Here is a 24,407-nt window from a genome sequence, read left to right on the forward strand (position 1 = left end):
AGATCCAGTAACACTAATAGAGAGATACAACCACGATCTGATGATAAGAGCAAATCATTAGTAACTCTAATGAGAGCAGTCTCAGTACTATGGTACGGTCTAAATCCTGACTGGAAATTCTCACAGATACTATTTCTTTCTAAAAAGGAACATAGTTGTGATACTACCTTTTCTAGTATTTTTGACAGAAAAGTGAGATTTGAGATCGGCCTGTAATTGACTAATTCTCTAGGATCAAGTTGTGGTTTTTTAATAAGAGGTTTAATAATAGCCAGCTTAAAAGTTTTTGGTACGTGTCCTAGTGATAAAGATGAATTGACGAAGAGGATCTATAACCTCTGGAAGCATTTCTTGCAATAGCTTAGTCGGTATAGGGTCTAACATACATGTTGTTGATTTTGATGATTTAACAAGTTTAGACAATTCTTCCTCTCCTAAAGCAGTGAATGAATTGAATTTTTCCTCAGGGACACTACAATGCACTATCTGACGCGATACTGTAATAGACGGTTGCATGGTTATAATTTTTTCTCTAATATTATCAATCTTGCAAGTAAAGAAGTTCATAAAGTCATTACTGCTGTGCTCTTTGGAAACATCAGAAGTTGAAGCTTTATTTCTTGTTAATTTAGCCACTGTATCAAATAAATACCTAGGGTTGTGTTTATTTTTCTTCTAAAAGTTTTGAAAACTAAGCAGATCTAGCAGATTTTAAGGCCTTTCTGTACTCAATCATTCTCTCTCTCCACGAAATGCGAAATACTTCTAGTTTTGTTTTCTTCCAGCTGCGCTCCATTTTTCTGGCTGCTAACTTTTGGGCCTGAGTGTGCTCGTTGTACCATGGCATTGGATTAATTTCCTTAATCTTTTTTAAGCGCAAAGGAGCAACTGATGTCTAATGTGCTGGAAAAGACAGAGGCAATAGTTTCTGTTACAACATCGAGGTCTTCTAAGCTTTCTGGTATGCTAAGGTGATGAAACTGATCAGGAAGATTATTTATAAAGCAATCTTTAGTGGTAGAAGTGATGGTTCTACCATATTTATGGCATGGAGGCAGTTTAGCCGCCTTGACTAAATGTAGTATACACGAGACTAGATAATGATCTGAGATGTCGTCACTCTTCTGCAGAATTTCAACAGCATCAATATCGATTCCATGTGACAATATTAGATCTAAAGTATGATTACGACAATGAGTGGGTCCTGACACATGTTGTCTAACACCAATAGAGTTTAGAATATCTGCAAATGCCGATCCTAATGCGTCTTTTTTATTATCTACATGGATATTAAAATCACCAACAACAAGGACTTTATCTGCAGCCAATACTAACTCCGACAGAAAATCAGCAAATTCTTTGATAAAGTCTGTATGGTGTCCAGCCAGTGCCTTGACAGTGTGTCACCTGTCACCCTAAAGTTGGTTAGTGCGGGCGAGATGTTTGCTGGTGGCAAGGTTCAGGTCTTTGAGCTTGCTCAGCAGGTGTCGAGGTAGCAGGTGCCTTGACAGTGTCACCTGTCGTTCGGACACCCATGAAGCAGGTGGTTGCAAGAAGAGGTTATGGGAGTTGTAGTGTGAAGAGTGTTTCAGACTGACCTAGGGTTGATGACAGAAGGGCAGCAGGTGTTTGTTACCTCTGCTCTCAGTCAGAAGGAGTCTGAAGTTTGCTGTGTCCCTCTGCTCTGGTGGCGGCGCTGACTTGAGCAGGTCTGAGTGGTGTTGTGTGAGTGGTCAGAAGCTTGTGCTTCTGAGTACTTCTCAGGTAAGTACAGTTCAAGGAGCTCTCTTATTAGCGTTAGAAGCTCCTACAGGTTCGATGCAGGCATGTCCAGTCGCCCTTGTGCAGCCTCTGGGTGGAGGTTGTTGCTGGAGGTCTTTGAATGTCACTTCATGTGCCATTCCAGGGTTCATCTGAATTAATCCTTCTCCTTCTGCGACTGCAGAGGACTTCAGGAAATGGGCAGGTAAAGTGTCCAGTAGAAGGCTTTGGCTCACCCCTTTGTACCTCGGTGCTTGTCTAGGGGAGGCTCTTCTGCTGATTCCATTTGGAGGAGTGAGATGTCTCTGCTGCAGGTAAAAGTGTCTCAGTTCTCTTTGGAACATGTTAAGTTCATCTTTTGTGTTGTCCAGCTGCTGGGTCAGAGCTTCAATCCCAGATCTGGACACATTCAGGTGACCTTCACGGGCCTTGATTCTGGAGTCTTTGTCCAAAAGTGCAGAATTTGCCATTTTTTAATAGCGACTCTTCGTGAAATAGTTCCTTTCCCTTTTTTTTCAGGTACTCTCTGGCTGTCTTTTCAGCTGTAAGATCGTTTTGAAGTCTGTGGATTTTCTTCTGTGACTCCACTCTGCCAGGGACATTGTGTCTGTCCTGAGCCCCCATCTCTAGCTGGTCTATGCGGCTTTTAGCATGTGTCAGCTTCTTGTGAGATCCTGCGATCTGGAATTCGAGGTTGTTTACCTCCTGTTTCAAACATGTGAGGTTGTGGGTCAGGAAGAAGTTGGTTTCAGCCAGATCTTTGTGATTATACCTCTGGTTTGAGTCATCTGCCTTTACTTCTCTTCCATCATTGTCCAGTTGCTTTGGCTCTGGTGCTGTAAGTGATCAGCAGCCCTGGTTAGGAGGGTGTTCCTCACGACACTTAGCCAGTCCTTTGGTCTGCCATCTGGGCAGTTAGGCTGAGCATTCTGCAACATTTTGGCGCACTTGTGGTGAGAGTAAGGGCAAGAGACTAATGCAAGGTCAAACAGTGTTTGGAGCTAAAGGCACAATGGGCAGCTAGGTTTAATAAATGACTTAAGATGGATCTTATGGTCAAATTATTTTTCAGAACTTACTGATGGCTCACAACAGGCTTGATCTCTGAACAATGTCAAAGAGCAAGAAAAGAAAGAGGAGAGTTTTCCTATTAGATTTGGTTTATTAGTGGTGCTCAAAATTATGCCATAGCAATCGTTCAGATTACTTTTGTAGCTGGCTCATAAAACTGAAGCAACTGTTGTAAATAAACAAACCAAGGAGGAAAGTATGTCTAGTTATTTTCGTGGTTCTATTGGGGAATGAAACCACACTAAAACAAAAGGAAAATGTAAATTAATCAAAGAGATGAAAGAAATAATACTAAAAAAAACAAAAAAACAAATAGCTGACTGCTATTCTGATTAAAATAAAATAAAAAGATTTGAAGTGATTAAACAGCAAAATGACCTGGTATTGGGAATAATCAATAGCACTAGTGATTAACAGCTGCAGCATTTTCAGGACCGCACCACGTGTGTGTGTCTCCCTGAAGTTTAGTCGGTGTGCTATTGAAAAATCTCAATAAATCCTAGAATTCTTCTTTAGCTAAACAGTTTACATGTAATTAAATTTAGATTTAATTACCCTAGTAACTGCAGATTTATCTGAACAGTGTTCAGGGAGAAATGCACCTAAGTGCAGGTAAAATTAGCTGAGAAGAATTAAAGGTAAGGAAAGAGAAAGATCAGAAAACCAGGAATGTGGTAAAAGGAAACTGGTTTAGATCACTTCACACTGCATACATACAAGCTGTAGTTAAAGGCTTCAAGTAAATAATGCTAACCGTTAACTGTAGTAGTTTAGTCAGCCACCTTAGCTGGAGGGCTGCTAGGTCGTATTAGCTTAGCTTCCTAGCCTGGTTTGTTTACAATATGATGTCCAGTTGGTACTTCCTTTGACAAGTTGTTGTCATGAGAAGCAGTGCATGTCAGAGCAATTCAACAGTTCATGAAGAATTTCTGCACATTTGAAACGAGTTACGCATCGAGTTAAAATGGGGCGCTTATACTTCAATAATTCAAACTTAAATTCAGTAAGATGCAAGTATGGTTTGACATTTGCAAATTTTTACTCATGTAAAATTCTTCTCTCTACTTAAAACATCTTCTTGACTAATTTAAAGAGTAGTTACACAGATTTGCCGCGAGTCAAAACTGGTCTAAGCGCGCAGAAGTCTCGTCTTGTGAATAAATACTGATGTTTCTATCGGCCAATGAAACATAGTATTGATCACCAGGTAGCTATGCTTGTAGATGCAGCTAAAGTTTAGATGAATGAGTCCCTCTGACTATAATTCCTAAGGCCTTTGCTCTGTAGAAAGGAAACCTTCATCCAAATCTACATTCATATAACACTGTACTGAGATTTTTCATCAGAAACAGGTTAAGCAATACTGCAATTGGTATTTCTTCAACCAAAGTAGAATAATCACTTCTGGTACAGTTCACATGCTGCTGAGCTGAGATTCCTTCATCAAAACAGACTTACGCTCTAATACTGAAATTAGGTTTTCTTCGCAAAAAAAAAGGGTAACTTTACACTGATACCATTTGACACGTTAAGATGTGTTAAGACTCTTTCTGTTACAGCAGAGGTGTCAATTCAAGCTATAGTTTTATCTGCATCTAACAAGCCAGCAACCACCGATCTACATGCGAATCAAACGTTGTGTCAAATGTCATGTCGGAATTATCAATTATTAAACACACTTTTAGTTGGACGGTGGTTTAAGCGAGGGGCGTTAGGCCGTGCTAGCTTAACCAGCTCAATCTTGTGTCATAGTGATATAGCTGGAGTTAGCATTTCCTTCGACAAGTCGTTGTCATGGAAATCGTCTCGGTTACGTATGTAACCCTCGTTCCCTGAAGGAGGGAACGGAGACGTACGTCAGTAGTGACCGACGAATTGGGATATCGCTAGAGAGCCCTATCAGCTTTGAGTGAACTACAACAGGCCAATGGAGTTGGCGTGCGATATTTGCATAATGCGCACCGCCCCCGCCCCCGCCAGGTGGTATAAATAGGGGAGCAGATGCAATCGCACTCTGTTTTTTCAGCAACTGTGGCGACGGGACGTACGTCTCCGTTCCCTCCTTCAGGGAACGAGGGTTACATACGTAACCGAGACGTTCCCTTTCAGTCGGTCACGTTCGACGTACGTCAGTAGTGACCGACGAATTGGGATCCCAAATAAAGCGCCACAGTATGAACCCCTTCCAGTGCCCAGCGCAAGCTCTAGCCACCCGGCGCATGTCCCTGGGATGGCTCCACCTGGTAGGGGGAGATTCATCTGACAGGTGACAGCAGAGCTGGCTCTGCTAGGGAAAGACACGGGCTCGCCGTAGGGAGTTGACCGTGGACAAATACACACATGGGACCGCTCACGTGGAGGGGTCACGACATGTGGAACCCAGCCAAACGTCAACGTCGGTGACGGAGGTTTGGCCTGGCATCAGACACTCCGCAATGTCCGAGCCGAAGGGGGAGGCGGAGGAACTCGACTGGAGTGAAAAGGATGCACGTGTCCGGCCCAGGGGGCGGGAGTGGCATTGCAAGCCGACACTAGAACGGGCTCTTCGCGTCTACCGGCTGGTGGAAGCGAGTACACGGGAAGATACCGGTTCTACACGAAGGCTATAGAATCTAGCGAACGTGTTAGGAGTCGCCCAGCCCGCAGCTCTACAGATATCTGTCAGCGAGGCGCCGTGCGCCAGCGCCCAGGGAGAGGTCACTCCTCTGGTGGAGTGGGCTCTCAACCTGAGCGGGCAAGGCACGCCCTGGGACTCATACGCCAGGGCGATGGCGTCCACTATCCAGTGGGCCATCCTCTGCTTGGAGACAGCCTTTCCCTTCTGCTGGCCTCTGTAACAGACAAAGAGCTGATCTGAGGTCCTGAAGCTTTGCGTTCTGTCCACGTACAGGCGCAGAGCGCGGACGGGACAGAGCAAAGCTAGGGCTGGGTCTGCCTCCTCCGAAGGCAGCGCTTGCAGGTTCACTACCTGATCTCGAAAGGGAGTGGTAGGAACCTTGGGCACATATCCAGGCCGGGGTCTCAGGATAACGTGAGAGTCACCGGGCCCGAATTCCAGGCACGATTCGTCAACCGAAAATGCGTGCAGGTCCCCTACCCTCTTGAGCGAGGCCAATGCAACCAGGAGGACGGTCTTTAGGGACAGTACTTTTAACTCGACTGATTGCAAAGGCTCGAAGGGACGACCCCGGAGAGATGTAAGAACCAGGGTCAAATCCCAAGAGGGTACAGAGGGGGGCCGGGGAGGATTCAGTCTCCTCGCCTCCCTCAAGAACCTGACGATCAGATCGTGCTTCCCTAGCGATTTACCATCAACTGCATAGTGATGTGCGGCGATAGCGGCAACATACACCTTGAGGGTGGAGGGAGACAGCCTTCGCTCCAGGCCCTCTTGCAGAAAGGAAAGCACGGTTCTGACCAAACATGATCGGGGGTCCTCTCGCTCTGGTTGAGAGGAACACCATTCGACGAATAGGTTCCACTTCAGCGCATAGAGGTTCCTCGTAGAAGGAGCTCTAGCGGAAGTGATGGTGTCTGCGACCGCTTGCGGGAGATCACTCAGAACCTCCGCGTCCCGTCCAGGGACCACACATGGAGTTTCCACAGGTCGGGACACGGGTGCCCCGTCTCTGAGTCAGGAGGTCCTTCCTCAGAGGAATGGGCCAGGGAGGTGCTGTCGCGAGGAGCGTGAGGTCCGAGAACCAGGTCCGAGTGGGCCAGTATGGAGCCACTAACAAGACCTGCTCCTCGTCCTCCCTGACTTTGCACAGGAGCTGTGCGAGAAGGCTCACTGGGGGAAACGCATATTTGCGTAGGCCCCGGGGCCAGCTGATTGCCAGGGCATCCGTGCTGAGCGTGCCGCCGGTCAGGAAATAGAACAACTGGCAGTGGGCAGTCTCCGGGGAGGCGAACAGATCTATCTGTGCCTCGCCGAAGCGCTGCCAGATCAGCTGGACCACCTGGGGATGGAGCCGCCATTTGCCCGGAAGCGGAGGCTGCCGTGAGAGCTCGTCGGCTGCACGGTTGAGCACGCCGGGGATGTGAATGGCACGAAGCGACCTCAGATGCTTCTGACTCCATAGCAAGAGATGGCGGGCGAGTTGCGACATACGGCGGGAGCGTAGACCACCCTGATGGTTGATGTACGCAACGGCCGCAGTGCTGTCCGAGCGGACCAGTACGTGCTTGTCTGTCAACAGCTCCTGGAAGCGGCCCAGTGCAAGACGTACTGCTAGCAACTCGAGGCAATTGATATGCCAATGCAGCTGGGGCCCCGTCCACAGACCCGAGGCTGCATGCCCGTTGTACGTGGCTCCCCACCCCGTGGAGGAGGCATCTGTGTGGACCACAGCATGCCTGGACACTTGTTCGAGGGGAACTCCCGCCCGCAGGAACGAAGGGTCCGACCACTTGGTGAGGGTGCGACGGCAGTTCGGTGTCACGGGGACACGGAACGTACCGCGCTGCCACGCCCATCTCGGGACCCGGCCGCGGAGCCAGTGTTGAAGCGGCCTCATATGAAGCAATCCGAGCGGCGTGACTGCGGCTGCGGATGCCATATGCCCCAGGAGCCTCTGAAAAAGTTTCAGTGGGGCCGCTGTCCTGCGCTTGAGCGTACTCAGGCAGGTCAACACTGACTGGACGCGCTCCTCGGTGAGGCGCGCAGTCCGGGCGACCGAATCCAATTCCATACCGAGATAAGAGATCCTCTGCCCGGGGGAGAGTTTGCTCTTGTCCCAGTTGACCCGAAGACCCAACCGACTGAAGTGAACTAGCACCATGTCCCTGTGTTCGCACAACTGCTCCCGCGAGCTGGCCAGGATGAGCCAGTCGTCGAAGTAGTTGAGGATGCGAACGCCCTGTTCCTTGAGCGGAACAATGGCCGCCTCCGCAACCTTCGTGAAGACGCGGGGCGACAGGGCCAGCCCGAAGGGTAGGACTTTGTACTGATATGCCCGACCCTCGAACGCAAACCGTAGGAAGGGTCTGTGACGAGGCAGAATCGAGACATGAAAGTACGCGTCCTTCAGGTCGATCGCTGCGAACCAATCCTGGGGACGGACGCATTCGAAAATGCGCTTCTGCGTAAGCATCTTGAACGGCAGCCTGTGAAGGGACCGGTTCAGGACACGCAGATCCAGGATTGGCCGTAGCCCACCGCCCTTCTTTGGTACAATGAAGTAGGGGCTGTAGAACCCTGACTTCATATCGGCTGGAGGGACCGGCTCGATTGCTGTCCTCCTGGCGAAGGATGCAATCTCCGCCCGGAGAACAGGTGCATTGTCCAGGGACACCTGAGTGTAGTGGACACCCCTGAAGACCGGGGGACGCCGGGCGAACTGAATCGCATAGCCGAGTCTAATAGTGCGAATGAGCCAGCGGGACGGGCTGGGGAGCGCTATCCAGGCTTCCAGACACCGAGCCAGCGGGACCAAAGGCACCACAGACGCACCGGGGGTGGGGCAGCGAAGCAGAGTGCTGGAACCCGACTCGGACGGCGCAGCGGCCCGAAGTGGGGTCAGACTCTGCGAGGTGACAGTGTGAATGGGAGACGGCTGGGGGGCGGCCTCGACCATCACACTGGGACCTGCTGGCGAAGTGAGAGTGGGCTGCGAGTGGCAAGGCTGAGCCTCGCGCGCTGACAGCCGCAGTCTCTTGTGACCTGGAGGATTGGGAAACTGCTCTTTTTGTGATGAAGTGGGTACCGCTGGACTCTGGAGAGCCAGGCTGGGTGAAGCTCTCTACCGCGTCGCCGAAAAGGCCGACCTGTGATATGGGGGAGTCCAGGAACCGATATTTGTCGGTATCCCTCATATCAGCAAGGGTCAGCCAGAGGTGGCGTTGCTGGACCACAAGCGTGGCCATCGCCTGACCAACAGAACGTGCCGTCACCTTAGTCGCCCGGAGGGCGAGGTCCGTGGCGGCACGCAGCTCCCCAAGCAGCTGCTGGTCAAGACCTCCCTGGGGCATTTCCATCAACGCTTTTGCCTGATGAACTTGCAAAAGGGCCATGGCATGCAAGGCGGAGGCAGCCTGTCCGCAGGCTCTGTAAGCTTTCTCTGTCAAGCCTGACGAGAATTTACAGGCCCGGGATGGGAGACGCGGCTCACCGCGCCAGCCAGAGGCCGTTGGACACAGTTGCATCGCAACAGACCTCTCGACTGGGGGAATCCGCGTATATCCCCTAGCCTCCCCGCCATCCAGGTTGGTGAAGGCGGACGAGGGACCAGGTCTCGCACGAACGCTATAGGGCGTCCGCCAGGACCTGGTCACCTCATCATGCACCTCCGGGAAGAATGGCATCGGGGCGGGGCGCTGGGGACCAGCGCGGGCCGCCCTGAGGTACCAATCATCGAGCCGAGAAGGTTCGGGACACGGTGGAGGGTTCCAGACGAGCCCGACCTTCTCGGCAGCCCGGGAAAGCATAGCCGTCAACTCAGGATCAGGCTCGGACAACGCTACGGTCCCGGAGGGAGGTAACGCAGCCGAGTCCTCATCTCCCGAGGACTCTTGCTCACCTTCCGATGCCGCAATCGACATGCAGTCATCCGCCGGTGCTCCGAAAGAAACGTCTGGTCGCTCCGTAGAGGGACCAGCACGCTCAGTCGGCAACACCACCGGTTGCAGTGAGGTAGAGGGGACAGGGGCCCGCGGAGCGGCGCTCGGCGGGGAAGCCCTGACCGTGATCCTCAGATCACCCTGCCTATACGCCGGCGCACCGTCACCCCGGCCGAAGCCAGAGAAAACGGCGGCACGGGACATAGGAGAGGGGACCCCCGCTCCCTGAGAACCAAGGAACGAGAGTCTCGATCTCAACACTGCAATAGTCATGTTCCCACAGTGAGAAGATGAACTATCCACAAAAGCTGCTTCAGCGTGCTCAACGCCCAGGCACGTGATGCAGCGATTGTGACCGTCAGCGGGGACCAATGAACAACCGCATCCAGTAACGCGCAGACGAAATGACATCTTGAAAAAGACGCAGGGTTCGTCTGTGAAGCTCTTTCAGGAGGGGAAACTTCAGCTCTCTTGTGCTGAAGCACACAGGGAGTGTCACGATGTGTTCGGGTACACCACTCCCCGAACACAACGGAGGAACCGGCCCAAATCGCAACAGACACAATGCTGGGAATTGGAAATGTGTGCTGTAAAAACAGCAGTTGAGAGCTTTAAGCTCAGGCTCCCCGGGAAGCTCGCGACCTCGCTGAAGTGCCGTCACACCAACACAAGAAGAAGAAATTTTCCTTTCTTTTCTTAGCTTGAAGTATTCATTGAAGTCTGAAGCTGGAAACACACTAGATGGCTCCGAAGCGAAAGACAGAGTGCGATTGCATCTGCTCCCCTATTTATACCACCTGCCGGGGGCGGTGCGCATTATGCAAATATCGCACGCCAACTCCATTGGCCTGTTGTAGTTCACTCGAAGCTGATAGGGCTCTCTAGCGATATCCCAATTCGTCGGTCACTACTGACGTACGTCGAACGTGACTGACTGAAAGGGAACAATGTGCAGCAGTGCTCAATCGAACAGTGTATATCAAATGTCTGCAGGTTTCAAAATAGCTCGTCGTGGATGGTCATGAGCATTTGAGACTTACACATTCATTCAAGGTTCCCTTCCACTCAGTGAAATTCATATTTTACTAATGCAGACTCCTGCTTTTCTGCGAACACACATTTTCACCTACTTTAAAAGCTTTATGCCCTATGCTGACTAGGAACCTTTGTAGAAGCTATGTGGAAGGCACTGTGTTTGCAGTTCAAAGTCACTGGGGTCTTAAAAACCCCTTCTGAGGGGCCTTGTGTGTTACAGGCCTTCTGTGTCAGGTCACATGAATGGCATTGTGTGAGGACAGGTTGTGCTGCCCAAAAAGGTGACTAACTGGTGTAGGAGGCAAAGGTCCTGTTGGTGTCCTCCATTCATTCCAGGTTTGTCTGACCTTGGGACTTTCAGATCTGCCCTGCTTGGTGTCGAGGGCAGCACTCAATCTGCGTTCAGACTTCTGGGTCTGAGAATGCTGACTGGTTTCAGCTGCTAATAGTCTGATTGGAGGTTTTCTGGCTGTTAAGTCAGAAATCGTTGTGATTCTGGTTGGATGTGATCCAGAACAGAGAGCCTGTCTTGGTGGGTCACACCAGTCAGGGACTTAGGGCAAAAGGAATGTCTCATATGTTGGCATGGGCACTGTGGTCTTCTAGGCTGCGGGCTCTGGCCCCTCCCCTCTTTGTTTAGGGCTGGGGGGAGCTTGTGCTGCTGTCCATCAGGGTGCATGTTCCTTGTGTGGTCCATTTGCAGTTGGTCGGACTGTTTCAGTTCTTTTTGGACCACAACGAGTTTGTCTCCCACGCTGCTGAATTGCTGAGTCAGTGTTTGGATTTCAGCTCTGTATGCGGATGGCCTTCAAGGGCCTTAGCTTTAGTGTCTCTTTAAATTCAAACATTTCTTTACATTCTTTAAATGGCAAAGTTCAACAGCTGTCAGAGCCTCCTGAAGACTGGTGACCTCCCTCAGTTGCTCTGCTCTGTTAGGGTCCATGAATCTGTCCTGTGCCTTCTCACGCTGAGTAGGTTGGTTCTCTCTGGAACTCTGTGACTTGCAGCGTTCGTTCATTTACCTCCTGTTGGAAGCCCGTGTGAGCATGGGCTAAGGAGAAGATGAAGCTCTTTGTGGCTCAGGCCGAGTGTCAAGTGTCCGCTGGTGCTGCCGACCTCACCGTCCCTTGCTCTGCTGTTGCAGGTCGTTGACTGCTTTGGCTGAAGGGTGTCCATCACATTGTTCTGCTGGGTCTCCAGGGGGTCCTGGATGGCAGGGCTGGATGTCCTAGGCAAACTGGCACACTTATGGGTACACGAGAGAGAAAGAGAGAGAGAGATGGCACAGGCAAATGCAAGTTCGTACAGCTATATGTGGGCCATGTAGGGAGTGAATAGCTGAAGTAGGGGAAGCCGGTATGAGACTTAGTGCTTGTCACAACTAAGGGGTTTGAGTATCTGTTCACAGCTGTAAGCTGTGTTAACTGATGACTGGGCTGGTACATGTCGTTAAACTATTACTCAGAATACTGATGGTTCTTTTCCATAGGTTGTCACCATGAGGGTAACGAATAGAACAAACTGGTAGAAAAAAAACAATAAGATGAAATCAGAAAGGGGGAAGGGAGAAAAGAGGGTTTTACCTATTTTGTTTTGCTAGGAGATATGGTTAAGCAGGTGTCACTTGTTCAAGTAATCACCTAATCTCTAGGCTAACAGAGAAACACCAAATGCCTTGAGGTCAAAAGGAAAAGGAACAAAGGGGAAGAGTTTCTAGTCCTTTCCGGAGCCAAAAGTGCATTGGATGGTAGCCGTACTTCGTGTACTCGGCATTAAGAAGTGAGGAGGGGTAGCTAAGAGATAGGAATTAGGATAGTAATAACCTATAACTCATTATACCTCATTAAGGAAACAACAGTTTCTAGAACTATTGTAATCCTATAAAAAGAGGGAAGATGGTGATGATAAAATAACACAATAAATAGGGTAAAAGCAGAAGGTCCTTTTAGCTCTAGGGAACCTAAAGGGGAGGTGAATACCCAAGTTGATTTAATTAAATGCTAAGTTTAATTAAATCCAACTTGGCTGAATAGAGATATTCAGGCTTAAACAAAAGAAAGTGAATGAAATAAAATAAGACACATAGAGGAGGAATTAAGTCGAAATAAAAATGAAATTAGAATTTCCTTATAGATTTAGGAATCTAAAAGGAAAGGTAAGTAGACAATTGATTTAATTAAATTTTTAAATTTAACTAAATTCAACTTGGCTGAATAGAGATACTTAACAGAGTGAGTGACACCACACACACACACACACACACAAATGGTTTAAACCAGAGATGGGTGCCTTTGAGGCGTGATTTGTGAAGCTTCGGAACCCATGTGAATCATTTGTCTTGCATCAGTGATTCGGAGCGTGTGTCAAACTGCTAAAGTCACGTTATTTCAGTAAACGAGACTTCATGATGCGTCATAGCTGTTTCAAAGTGATTTGAAATGTCCATGGTTCATCTCTAAGTCTCATGAACCCATGTCTATACATGATTTGTACATGAAACGTGTATAACACATTTAAATGACGCATTTGATAAAGGGAAGAGACGTATTGTCATGTTTGTCTGATATAGTCCCGTTTTCATTAACAAGCTCTACCGTTTACTGAAATATCATGTCTTAACAGAAACCTCATGTTGATTTGTTGATCACTTTTAATTGATTACATTTGAAAACATTTGTGAATGGTTTATTAAAGATGTCTTGTTAAGTCTTCGCTACGCTTACTGTTCTGACCCGCAAGGGGCGTTTTGAGCAGTTCGAAACAGTGAGTCGTTTGTGACTCAATTGATTTGTTTGATTCTGAGCTTCACAACGCTTTGTGTCCCCATCAACAGTTCAAATCAAAATCCCTCCTTAAAAGGATCCCAAAGTCCATAAAGTCTTTGGTTTGAATGCTTCACGCTTGCACGTGTCTAGGTGCTAGCAGGGTGCTAGCAGCTTTTAGTCGAGGTAAAGGGTTTTAACTTGTAGGGTATATGTGTAGGGTTGCTATAGAGCTAGATTTGGCTACACGCGGTTTGTTGTTTGCACAACAGTCTGTGATGTGGGTGCTGTTATCAGACTTTTAGAGGTGTCTGCTCTAACACGCTCTGTTGTCATGCGCTGCCAAGAGACCAATGCCAGCTTGCAACACAATCAGAATAGAGCAGAATTCTAATCATGCTGCAAGTCCGCATTGAGAACTCCAGTGTGGCCACGTATAACTCACAAATCACAACAGCACATCACTTCACAGACAGTGGTGAATTGCTAGGTAGCTAAGCTAGAATTTACACCACATATTCGTTGCGTGTGTTTCATATGGGCGGTCCAGCGCATTAATATGAATACAGTGATGTAACGAATAGTAAAAAGGCCTTAATCGGTGACTGAGGAGCATCGCCCAGAACACCATTACAAACGCTGTAGTGAGATTTCTTCGTCACACAGGTAAATTTATGCTGCTTAATCTGGAATTCCGTCATCAGAAAAAGGCTTATGCATTTAAAGCTGAAAGTGGGGATTTCTTCACCCAAGATCAGGTTAATTTATTTTAATACCCTTTGTACATGCTGCTAATCTGAGATTCCATCGTCAGAAAAAGACTTATGCATTTAAAGCTGAAAGTGGGGGTTTCTTCGCCCAAGATCAGGTTAATTTATTTTGGTACCCTTTTGTACACGCTGCTAATCTGAGATTCCGTCGTCAGAAAAAGTCTTACGCTCATTTAGCAACTAAAATTGATTTCTTCGATAATTTCAGGTTAGCTTCTTCGTACAATTTAAACATGCATTATAGCATCGAGGAACGTTCTGCCGTTCAAGGGAATGCGCATTTAAGACCCAGTTTTGCTGATTTTATCAGAAATTTGTATGTGCATGTATCAGATGTTAATAAAGATTATGCAAAAACACATGATTGATTACTGGTCCGTCTGCAAATAATTGCTTAAAATGATGCCCGCATTCTCCACCAAATGTAGCGAATTAACTCAAAGGGGAAATATTAGTAATTATTCATAACTCATTATGATTATTAATTATGATTAATTATGAATATGTAAATCAGTTAATCAGATTAACTGGAAGTAGCTACATTAAGATTAATATTACAATCAATTAACCTGTTCGTCCAGTGAACATTCAGTGTTGATTGTTTATTAATTCTAAGAAATGTTCACTTCCAGGTTTTGGAAAAACAACATTGGTATTGTAAAGTACTACTCAGAGCATGTAGTCAGGATCTAAATCACTTAAGAGGCAATTTATTAGCAGATGGAGTCAGAACCAAACATGTATTGTGCATAATCTTTATTAACTAACTCACAAACACATAACTAAACTAACAAACACATAACATACACGCAGGTCACACACATACGTAGGTAAGAATGAGCAATGATAGAGTTGAACCGGAAGTGGAACTGTTGATAGAGCTATAGGAAAAAGTCATAGACAATCTGGAAAAGAATCATCAGTTTCCTTAGTAATAAAACACCTTTGCTGACAAAGGTAAGTTTTACAAATCAATACTAAATCGCTGTTTAGTGTTCAAATGTACAATACTTGCAAGATGCCTTTAGGCTGAGGGGCATCGGATCTGCAGGCTGGGTTGTAATCTTGATGGTTCGGTCCAAAGTTGTTGCCAGTATCTACTGCGTTAGATGAAGTACTATGAAACCACTTATAGATGAGCACATGGCTGGTTTGTAGGCCGAGGCCTGCAGGCCTAGGCCTACAGGCCTGCAGCAAGAAGGGGGGTCTCTTCAGTCGTCCAAGAAACAAGGAAAGAGAGGGAGTGGCATTGTTCACTGGCTTTTAACCTCTGGTCAAAGTCACACCTCTTAGTTGTTGACCGGACCAATGAAGATGTTGTATTTCCAGGCGATAACATGCCTCCTGTCAGGGCTTTTACGATCGAGCAAGATTAACTGGCTGAGTTTTTGAAGAACTATTAAAGATTCTTGTAATACTGATGTGTTGCACAGGTATGGATATACCGCATACACAAGCATTTAAATCTTCTCGATACAAACCCATAGACACTAAACATGGCTTAATTGAAGTTACCTTAAATGTATCATAAAACATGCGAATACAATGAGTGCAATACAACAACAGCAATAATGGATACCATTTCCTAGGGATGTGCATGTTCATTTATAGAATGGTCTGTCTATAAATTAATGCAGGAAAGTTTGTGTTCTGTGGGGAAAATGCAGGAAAGATGCACATTTCTGTGTCTCTTCTCTGCTCTTCCATGTGGCAACCACATTCTTTAGCGCAATAAAACTTGTAACAGAGAACTTCTCGGGGGATGGGGGACAGGCCCCAGAGTGCTTTAAACAATTATTGGTTACCTATAACAAATAATTGTGTCTGATTTGTCTCAGTCGTTACAACACCATCAATACTAATTTGTGATAATTTTGCACAATGCAAAGCTATTTTTAAAAATAAATTAAAATATTAAAATGTTTCAGTGTCTTTTTTTAATGATTTTTTTTTTTTATAATAACATTAAATGATTGGTGTCATGCTGCTGTGACTTCACCCTTGCAGACTCGCTATTGGCTGATTCAGAGGTTGAGGGCAGCCATTTTGAGTTGACATCATTGTAGTCCTTAGTTCACAACACTTAAGTGCGACTTCAGTCAGCACTTAAGAATCAGTCTTATACTTTACTAAAAGTTGCTTTTAGCTTCTTTATGAAAGTCTTCAACTCTTAGAAAAGTCCTACTCTTTACTAAGAATTTTTTGACACTTAAGTCAAAACTTAAGACTATTCTTAAGAACATTTCTGAGAAGTTTTATACATACAGGCCCTGGTTGACTTATTTTCATGGGAGTCATATCCATACTGAGTGTCATTGTCACCTCACTCTGACCATACCACATTAATTTGGTCACAGCACCACCTATTGGTCGAAAGTGATAAACCAGTAAATCTTTATTATTGACTGTATATATCATTTTTCAGCTCTTTTGCCTAAGATGATCTTAATAGGTCTTTAATTGCTCACTGTTGCAGTTGGACTGATGCTCCCAGCCATGTTGGCTGGCTTGTTGTGCCGTTTTTGCTTGGCCCCATAATTGCTGCTTGCAGCTATATTTAGGGGCCAAGCACCAAAGGTGCTTAGGCACCTATTGTATCTGTTGGCGTTCTTTTTTTTATTTTTATTCTTCTTCTTCTTCCGCTCTGGAAGTCTATGGCAGCCCATAGAACCGCTTGCGGGAAAGTTATGAAATTTGGCACACAGTTAGAGGACAGTTTGACAGTTTGTCCTTAGCAAATTTGGAGTCTCTAACTCAATCCCTCTAGCGCCACCAGCTGTCTAAAGTTGCACTCATGTTTGTTAATAACTTTTGAACCGTAAGGGTTAGAAACAAAATTCTTTTTTCCTCTGATTGCGTGTCTCAAGACGAATCAAATGCACCCTATGACGATTTTCAGCCATTTTGAATTTTCTGAAAAACCTACTTTTTCGAACTCCTCCTAGGCCGTTACTCCGATTTTCACGAAAATTGAACCAGATCATCTTCAGACCATGCCGACAAAAAGTTATTAAAAGCTTTTTGATTAACCCAACCGTTCTTGAAAAACACATAAATAAATTTAACGTAGAGCACCCCAAATTGGACTCAAGGTTATATCTCTGCAATTCTTTATCATATTCAGACCAAACTTGGTACATGTTACCACAAGCATGACTTGAGGCAACATGCAGCGTTTCAAAGCAGCACTACCTACTGGTTCGGAGATACGAAAAATGGCTTTTTTTGCTTATAACTTCTGATGGGTTTGTAAATTTGGTCTCGTTGGGTTCGGGGCATCATGCCGAGTCGAATGATGTCCAATTTTACCTTATTGGCCATTTTGGCAGTCGGCCATTTTGGATTTTGTGCTAAAATGCTGTATTTTACAAACGCATTAGCATATCGTTACGAAACTCGGTATAGGTCATCAGCACAATGCTCCAAAGGAGCCTGAGAAGTTTTGGACCAGTGCCACCTAGTGGTGAAATCAAATATTCAAATGCTTATCAATATGGGTGTGGTCAACTTATTTTCAAAAGAGTCATGTCCTTAGACTCCTGAATCCCTGCTGAGTCCAATTATACCAAACATGCTAGGTTTCGACTTATGGTTTGTCTGCCATGTTGAATTTTGCGAAAAAACCTGCTTTTTCGATCTCCTCCTAGGGCGTTACTCCGATTTTCACAAAAATTGATACAGATCATCTTCAGACCATGCTTGCAAAAAGTTATTAAAAGCTTTTCGATAGATCCATCTGTTCTCAAAAAAAGGCACAAATGAATTCGACGAAAAAGTTGAGAAATCAGACTTGAGGTTATATCTCCACAACGATTTATTGTATTCTTACCAAACTTGGTACATGTCATCACAAGCATGGTAAGAATACGATTTTGCGAAATCGTGCGAAAAACCTACTTTTCGAACTCGTTCTAGATGCTTCATTTGATTTTCATGAAAATCAAATCAGATCATCTTCAGTCCATGCTGACAAAAAGTTATCAAAAGCTTTCTGATAAACTCAACCATTCTCAAATAATATGCAAATTAATTTAATGTAGAGCACCCAATTTGGACTCGAGGCTGTATCTCTGCAATGCTTAATCATATTCAGACCAAAATTGGTACATGTCTTCCCAAGCAGTTTCGGTGCAGCGCCACCTACTGGTCTGAAGATACAAAAAATGGCCTTGTTTGCTTATAGCTTCCGATAGGTTTGTCAAAAAATCATAAAGCTTGTCTTTTTAGATTCGGGGCATCATACTGAGTCGAATGATATCCAATTTTCCCATGTCGGCCATCGGCCATTTTGAATTTTGTGTTAAAATGCTGTATTTTATGAACACATTAGCTTACCATTACGAAACTCGGTATGGGTCATCAGCACAAGGCCCTGAAGGAGCCTGAGAAGTTTCGCACCAGCGCCACCTAGTGGAGAATTATTTGTTTTTTTCATATGCTTATAACTTTTGATCTGATTGACTTATTTTCATGGGAGTCATATCCTTAGCGAGTGTCATTGTCACTTCACTCTGACCATACCACATTAATTTGGTCACAGTGCCACCTATTGGTCGAAAGTGATAAACCAGTAAATCTTTATTATTGACTGTATATATCATTTTTCAGCTCTTTTGCCTAAAATGATCTTAATAGGTCTTTAATTGCTCACTGTTGCAGTTGGTCTGATGCTCCCAGCCATGTTGGCAGGCTTGCTGTGCCTTTTTTGCTTGGCCCCGTAATTGCTGCTTGCAGCTATATTTCTTCTTCTTCTTCTTCCGCTCTTGAGTCTATGGCAGCCCATAGAACCATATGATAAAAAGTTGTGAAATTTGGCACACAGTTAGAGGACAGTCTGAACTGTGTGCATAGCAAATTTGGAGTCTCTAACTCAATCCCTCTAGCGCCACCAGCTGTCCAAATTTGCACTCATGTTTATGTTAACTTTTGAACCGTAAGGGTTAGAAAAATAGAATTCTTTTTTCTTGTGATTCCTTGGGTCATGACGAATCGTTTGCACCCTATGACGTCATTTTCCGTCATGAAAAATTTTCCGCCATTTTGAATTTTCTAAAAAAACATACTTTTTCGAACTCCTCCTAGGCCGTTACTCCGATTTTCACGAAAATTGAACCAGATAATCTTCAGACCATGCTGACAAAATGTTATAGAATTCAAGTTGATTTTACATAGCGCTTGCGAAAATAGACATAAATCTGTATCTCTGCAACGCTTTATCGTGTTCAGACCAAACTTGGTAAAAGCTATCACAAGCATGTCCTCAGGCAACATGCAGTGTTTCGGCGCAGCACCACCTACTGGTCTGGAGATTATAACTTCTGATGGGTTTGTCCAAAATTCATAAGTTTGGTCTCTTTGGATTCGAGGCATCATGCCGAGTCGAATGATATCCAATTTTCCCATATCAGCCATTTTGGCCGTCAGCCATTTTGAATTTTGTGCTAAAATGCTGTATTTTATGAACGCATTCGTGTATTGTTACGAAACTCGGTATGGGTCATCAGGACAATGCCCTGAAGGAGCCTGAGAAGTTCCGGACCAGCGCCACCTAGTGGAGAATTTTTTTTTTTCATATGCTTATAACTTTTGATCTGGTTGGCTTATTTTCACGGGAGTCACATCCTTAGACTCCTGAATCCTTGCCGAGTCCAACAGTACCAAACATGCTAGGTTTTGACTTATAGTCATAGTGATTATAGCGTAGTGATTTAGCGCTTAAAAAAGGATTGCGAATATCTTCGAAACCGTTAGTCTGATCGAGACGAAACCAGCATAGGAAACACGGAACCTAAGTTGGTTAACTATGTGCCACAGCCCAAATGTCAAAATTTTGATAGGAAGTGGCAAAAAAAATCAAAACAAAGTCGTTCATGGGTCATTTTTTATGATCTCTTACATGTAAATGTCTATAACTCCAAAACGAAATGAGATATTTGCACCAAATTTGACACACACATGTATGGGCTCACCCTGAGGACACATAAAAAAATTGGTGGGATTGTGCCTCTTGGTGGCGCTATAATTGAACAAAACATGAAATTTCCTTGAACTACAATACAGTATTACGATATAAAATGCTATATTATACGAATGCATTGATGTACCATTACGAAACTCAGGATGTGCCATCGGCACCATGCTCTGAAGGTACACAATAGGTTTTGAGAGAGCGCCTCCTTGTGGTCAAATTTTATAATGAAATTTTTAAAAAATGCTAATTGCTTTATATAAATGTGGCCTATTGTAATGAGACTGATCTTACTAGATTCCGTGGGCCATGCTGAGAACATTGATGCCAATTTTGCCATAGTCAGCCAAAGTTCCTGTTAGTCATTTTGATTTTCCTTAAAAACCTACTTTTTTGAACTCCTCATAGATCATTGCTCCAATTTTCAATAAATTTGAATCGTATCATCTTCAGACCATGCTGACAAAAAATTGTGGATTTTTTGTTGATAGACGAAATTGTATTAATTTACCACAGCAACAAATTAGAGGCTTGATGCCAAGATGACTTTTGAGGCTGTGTCTCTGCAAGGCTTTCACATATTGACACCAAACTTTGCGAGTGTCATTGTCATCTCTCTTTGAACATACCTCATTAATTTAATCACAGCGCCACCTATTGGTCGAAAGTGATAAACCAGTAAATCTTTATTATTGACTGTATATATCATTTTTCAGCTCTTTTGCCTAAAATGATCTTAATAGGTCTTTATTTGCTCACTGTTGCAGTTGGTCTGATGCTCACAGCCATGTTGGCTGGCTTCTTGTGCTGCTTTTGTGCTTGGCAGCTATATTTATTATTATTATTATTATTATTGTTATTATTATTATTATTATTATTTTATTTTTATTTTTTTTCCATCATCCGGGGCTTTTTGGCGGCCTTAACATGCTCAAAAATTGGCACACACATTGGAATCTGCGGCCATTAGGACGCCGCAGAGGCTGGTACCCGGGCATGGCAGGAGGGCTCGACAGCACCCCCTTGAACAAAGTCCGAAATCTTGGTCCATATATCGAACACGCTTGCACGTATTTGTATGAAACTCGGTACAAATACCTCATCGGGCCTAACAACTTTCGTGCTCTAAGTTATATGCCACCCCAACAGGAAGTCAACTATTACGGGTTGTTTGAAAAACGCATGCTTTAGAATTTGATATACTCCTAGGCAATTAATCCGATCACCACCAAACTCGGTCAGCAGGAAGTCAAGACATTGAGGATGTAAAATTGCCAGTGGATTTTTGATATCTCGGACGGTTTGGCCATTGCGAGGCAACAAATTTATGGCAAGAAAAGGGAATCAGGAAGTGTGTTATAACTTATGCATACATTGATTGATTTTTATGAAACTTCAGCTGTGTGTTCGTTGTAGGAGTCCAATCACATGAATGTGACTCTTGTGAGTTAAAGTTATAGCGCCACCAACTGGCAGCAGGAAGTGTCACTTTCAAAATGCTTTGAGATCACTCTCTTTTTTTTTTTTACCCGATTTGCTTCAAACTTCATCACAATAATGTCAAAACAGGGCAGATGTAGACCTGTGAATGTATTTGTGATATCTGAAATATTGTTGCCATGGCAACATGTCAAACTTTAATAATATTATTGAGTGTTTTTGAGGCTCTTAACATGCTTCAAATTGCATGTAACTCGACACACACATCAATATTGTCGACCAGTAGACGTGGGCAAAGCCTTAGAAACGGGCGTGGTGGAGGGGCTCAGTAGCGCCACCTTTTGACAAAAGTGGGGGGATTATTTTTTTACCTACAGTCACCAAACTCGAGACACATATTGTTCTCATTAAGCCGGACAACTTTCTAATTTACAGTCATTAGGTCCGACCAACAGGAAGTCAGATATTTTGGTTTGAATGTGGATTTTTCACACTCTCTCTCTTTCTCTGTCTTTCTGTAAATGTGTTATAACTTATGCATACATTGAGTGATTTTTATGAAACTTCAGCTGTGTGTTCGTTGTAGGACTCCGATCACATGGATGTGACTATTGTGAGTCAAAGTTATAGCGCCACCAACTGGTAGCAGGAAGTGTGTCACTTTTAAAATGCTTTTAGATCACCCTATTTTTTTTTTTTTTACCCGATTTACTTCAAACTTCATAAGAATAATGTCAAGACATGGCGAATGTACACCTGTGATTCGATTCTTGATATCTCAAATGCTGTTGCCATGGCAATGCATCAAACTTTACTATTTGTTTTGGATGCTTTTGAGACTCTGAGCATGCTTCAAATTGCATGAAACTCAATACACACATCCGAGATGTCAACCAGTAGACATGGGCAAAAGCCTAGAAATGGGCAGGGAGGAGGGCCTCTATAGCGCCACCTTTTGACAAAAGTGGGGAGGTTAGTTTTAACTACAGTCACCAAAATCTGTACATGTATTGTTCTCTTCAAGCTGGACAATTTTCTATTTTACACTCATTAGCTCCGACCAACAGGAAGTCAGCTATTTCGGTTTGAATGTGAATTTTTAAAAAAAACAGGCTATCAATTTTATACTACTACTCCTACTGTTACAACACAGATGGTCGGAGACACAGGAAGTATAATATAAGATGTTTATTCCACAACCAGACGAGCAACGGTGAAGCAGGAGTAAATGGCAAATCTTCAAGTGAATTGTGATAATGAGAATGGTGATACTGTCCTTTTTGTTGTAGGCAAGTGGAGCTGGCAGTATGCTGATATCCTGGAGCAGAGATGATGTTGGAGAACACACACGAAGATGGAGTACACAGAGGGAGAACAGGAAGCACGCTGGAGACAGGTAAGTAGTCGACTGGAGTTCTTAAAGTAAGCATTCAGGTAAGATCTAGATGCTAACGAGACCGGACAGTGAGTGTGTGTGTGTGTGTGTGAGAGTCCTTTATACTGCCTCTGATGAGGGTGATGATAAGGGTGCAGGTGTGCGTGATCAGTATTCGGGTGATGGTGGAGCCTGGCGTGTCTGTGACAGTACCCCCCCCCCCTCCATGGCCCGCTCCTGAGGGCCGAGGACCCTGACGTCGTGGTGGTCGGCCTCTTCCATGCGGTGTAGGTCTGCGTGGAACGTGTCGAGCAAGTTGGGGTCGAGTATGTCGTTTCTAGGTACCCATGAACGTTCCTCAGGGCCGTAACCTTCCCAGTCCACAAGGTATTCCAGGGGACCACCACAGCGCCGGGAGTCCAAGATGTCATGAACCTGGTAGGCGGCACCGTCTTCTAGGATGAGAGGAAGGGGGGGTTCCGCGGCTGTGCCAGGCTCTGTGGAGACAGAAACAGAAGGGGTGGTGAGGCTTTAGGAGTGAGACGTGGAAAGTAGGATGAATCCTGTACTGAGGTGGTAGTTGGAGTTGAGATGTGACTGGATTGATCTGCTTCAGAATAGTAAAGGGGCCAATGAACCTGGGACTTAACTTTCTGCATGGCAGACGCAGCCTGATGTCCCTGGTGGACAGCCAGACCTTCTGTCCTGGCTGGTAGTTGGGAGCGTTGGAACAACAAAGGTCTGCTGTCATTCTGCGTCTGCGCAGTGCACGTTGGAGTTGGTGGTGTGCTGAGTCCCAGACCCTCTCACTCTCTTGGAATCAGTGGTTGACTGATGGTACATCCGATGGTTCCCCTCACCAGGGGAACAATGGGGGTTGGTACCCGAGTACGCACTGGAAGGGTGTGAGACCAGTGGTGGATTGCTGCAGGGAATTCTGTGCGTACTCAGCCCAACCCAGGAACTGGTTCCAAGAGTCCTGGAGGCCGTGACAGAAGGTACGGAGGAAGCAACCGATCTCCTGGATCTTCCGCTCCGTCTGCCTGTTCGACTGCAGATGGTATCCAGATGAGAGGCTTACGGTCACACCTAGGAGAGAGAAGAAGGCTTTCCATACCCTGGAGATGAATTGGGGCCCTCTATCCGACACGATGTCCTCTGGGATCCCGTAGTACCTGAAGATATGGTTGAACATGAGTTCAGCGGTCTCCATGGCTGTGGGCAGTCCCTTTAAAGGATCAAATGAACAGATTTATAGAATCTGTCAACAGTCACCAAGATACAGGTACAGTCATGGAAGCAGGTAAGTCGGTGGTAAAGTCAACTCCGAGGTGTGACCAGGGTCTGTTGGGAACGGGCAGAGGATGGAGTTTACCAGAGGGAAGATGACGAGGGCTCTTAGAGATGACGCATTCCTTGCATCCCTGCACGTACCTTCTGATGTCAGCTGCCATGTTCGGCCACCAGAAGTGCTCTTTCAGCAGCGAGAGGGTTTCATTGACCCCTGGGTGGCCAGTGCCCAGTGACGTGTGGGAGGTGTGGATGAGGGGAGTGCGCCGTGTCCGGGTGATGTATTGCAAACCTGGTGGGCAACCTGGCGGAGTGTTGGTGGAAGCATTGGAGGAGGGTAAGGTCTCTTCTGATCAGGTGATAGGACTTATTATGAG

At 45.5% G+C, this 24,407-nt stretch overlaps 1 gene segment (V, D, J or C); it reads left to right on the forward strand.

Moving 5' to 3' along the window:
- Positions 1-558: 558 nt before the first annotated feature.
- Positions 559-24,407, forward strand: part of LOC127504263 (immunoglobulin lambda constant 7-like) — a gene marked incomplete at its 5' end in the record, with an annotated part of 338,360 nt that continues 314,511 nt past the window's right edge. Inside the window, 1 exon segment of the C gene segment in view lies at positions 559-563. Coding sequence covers positions 559-563 — 5 coding nt within the window.

The sequence above is a fragment of the Ctenopharyngodon idella genome, chromosome 2 (assembly GCF_019924925.1).
Source record: "Ctenopharyngodon idella isolate HZGC_01 chromosome 2, HZGC01, whole genome shotgun sequence".
Classification (NCBI taxonomy): Eukaryota; Metazoa; Chordata; class Actinopteri; order Cypriniformes; family Xenocyprididae; genus Ctenopharyngodon; species Ctenopharyngodon idella.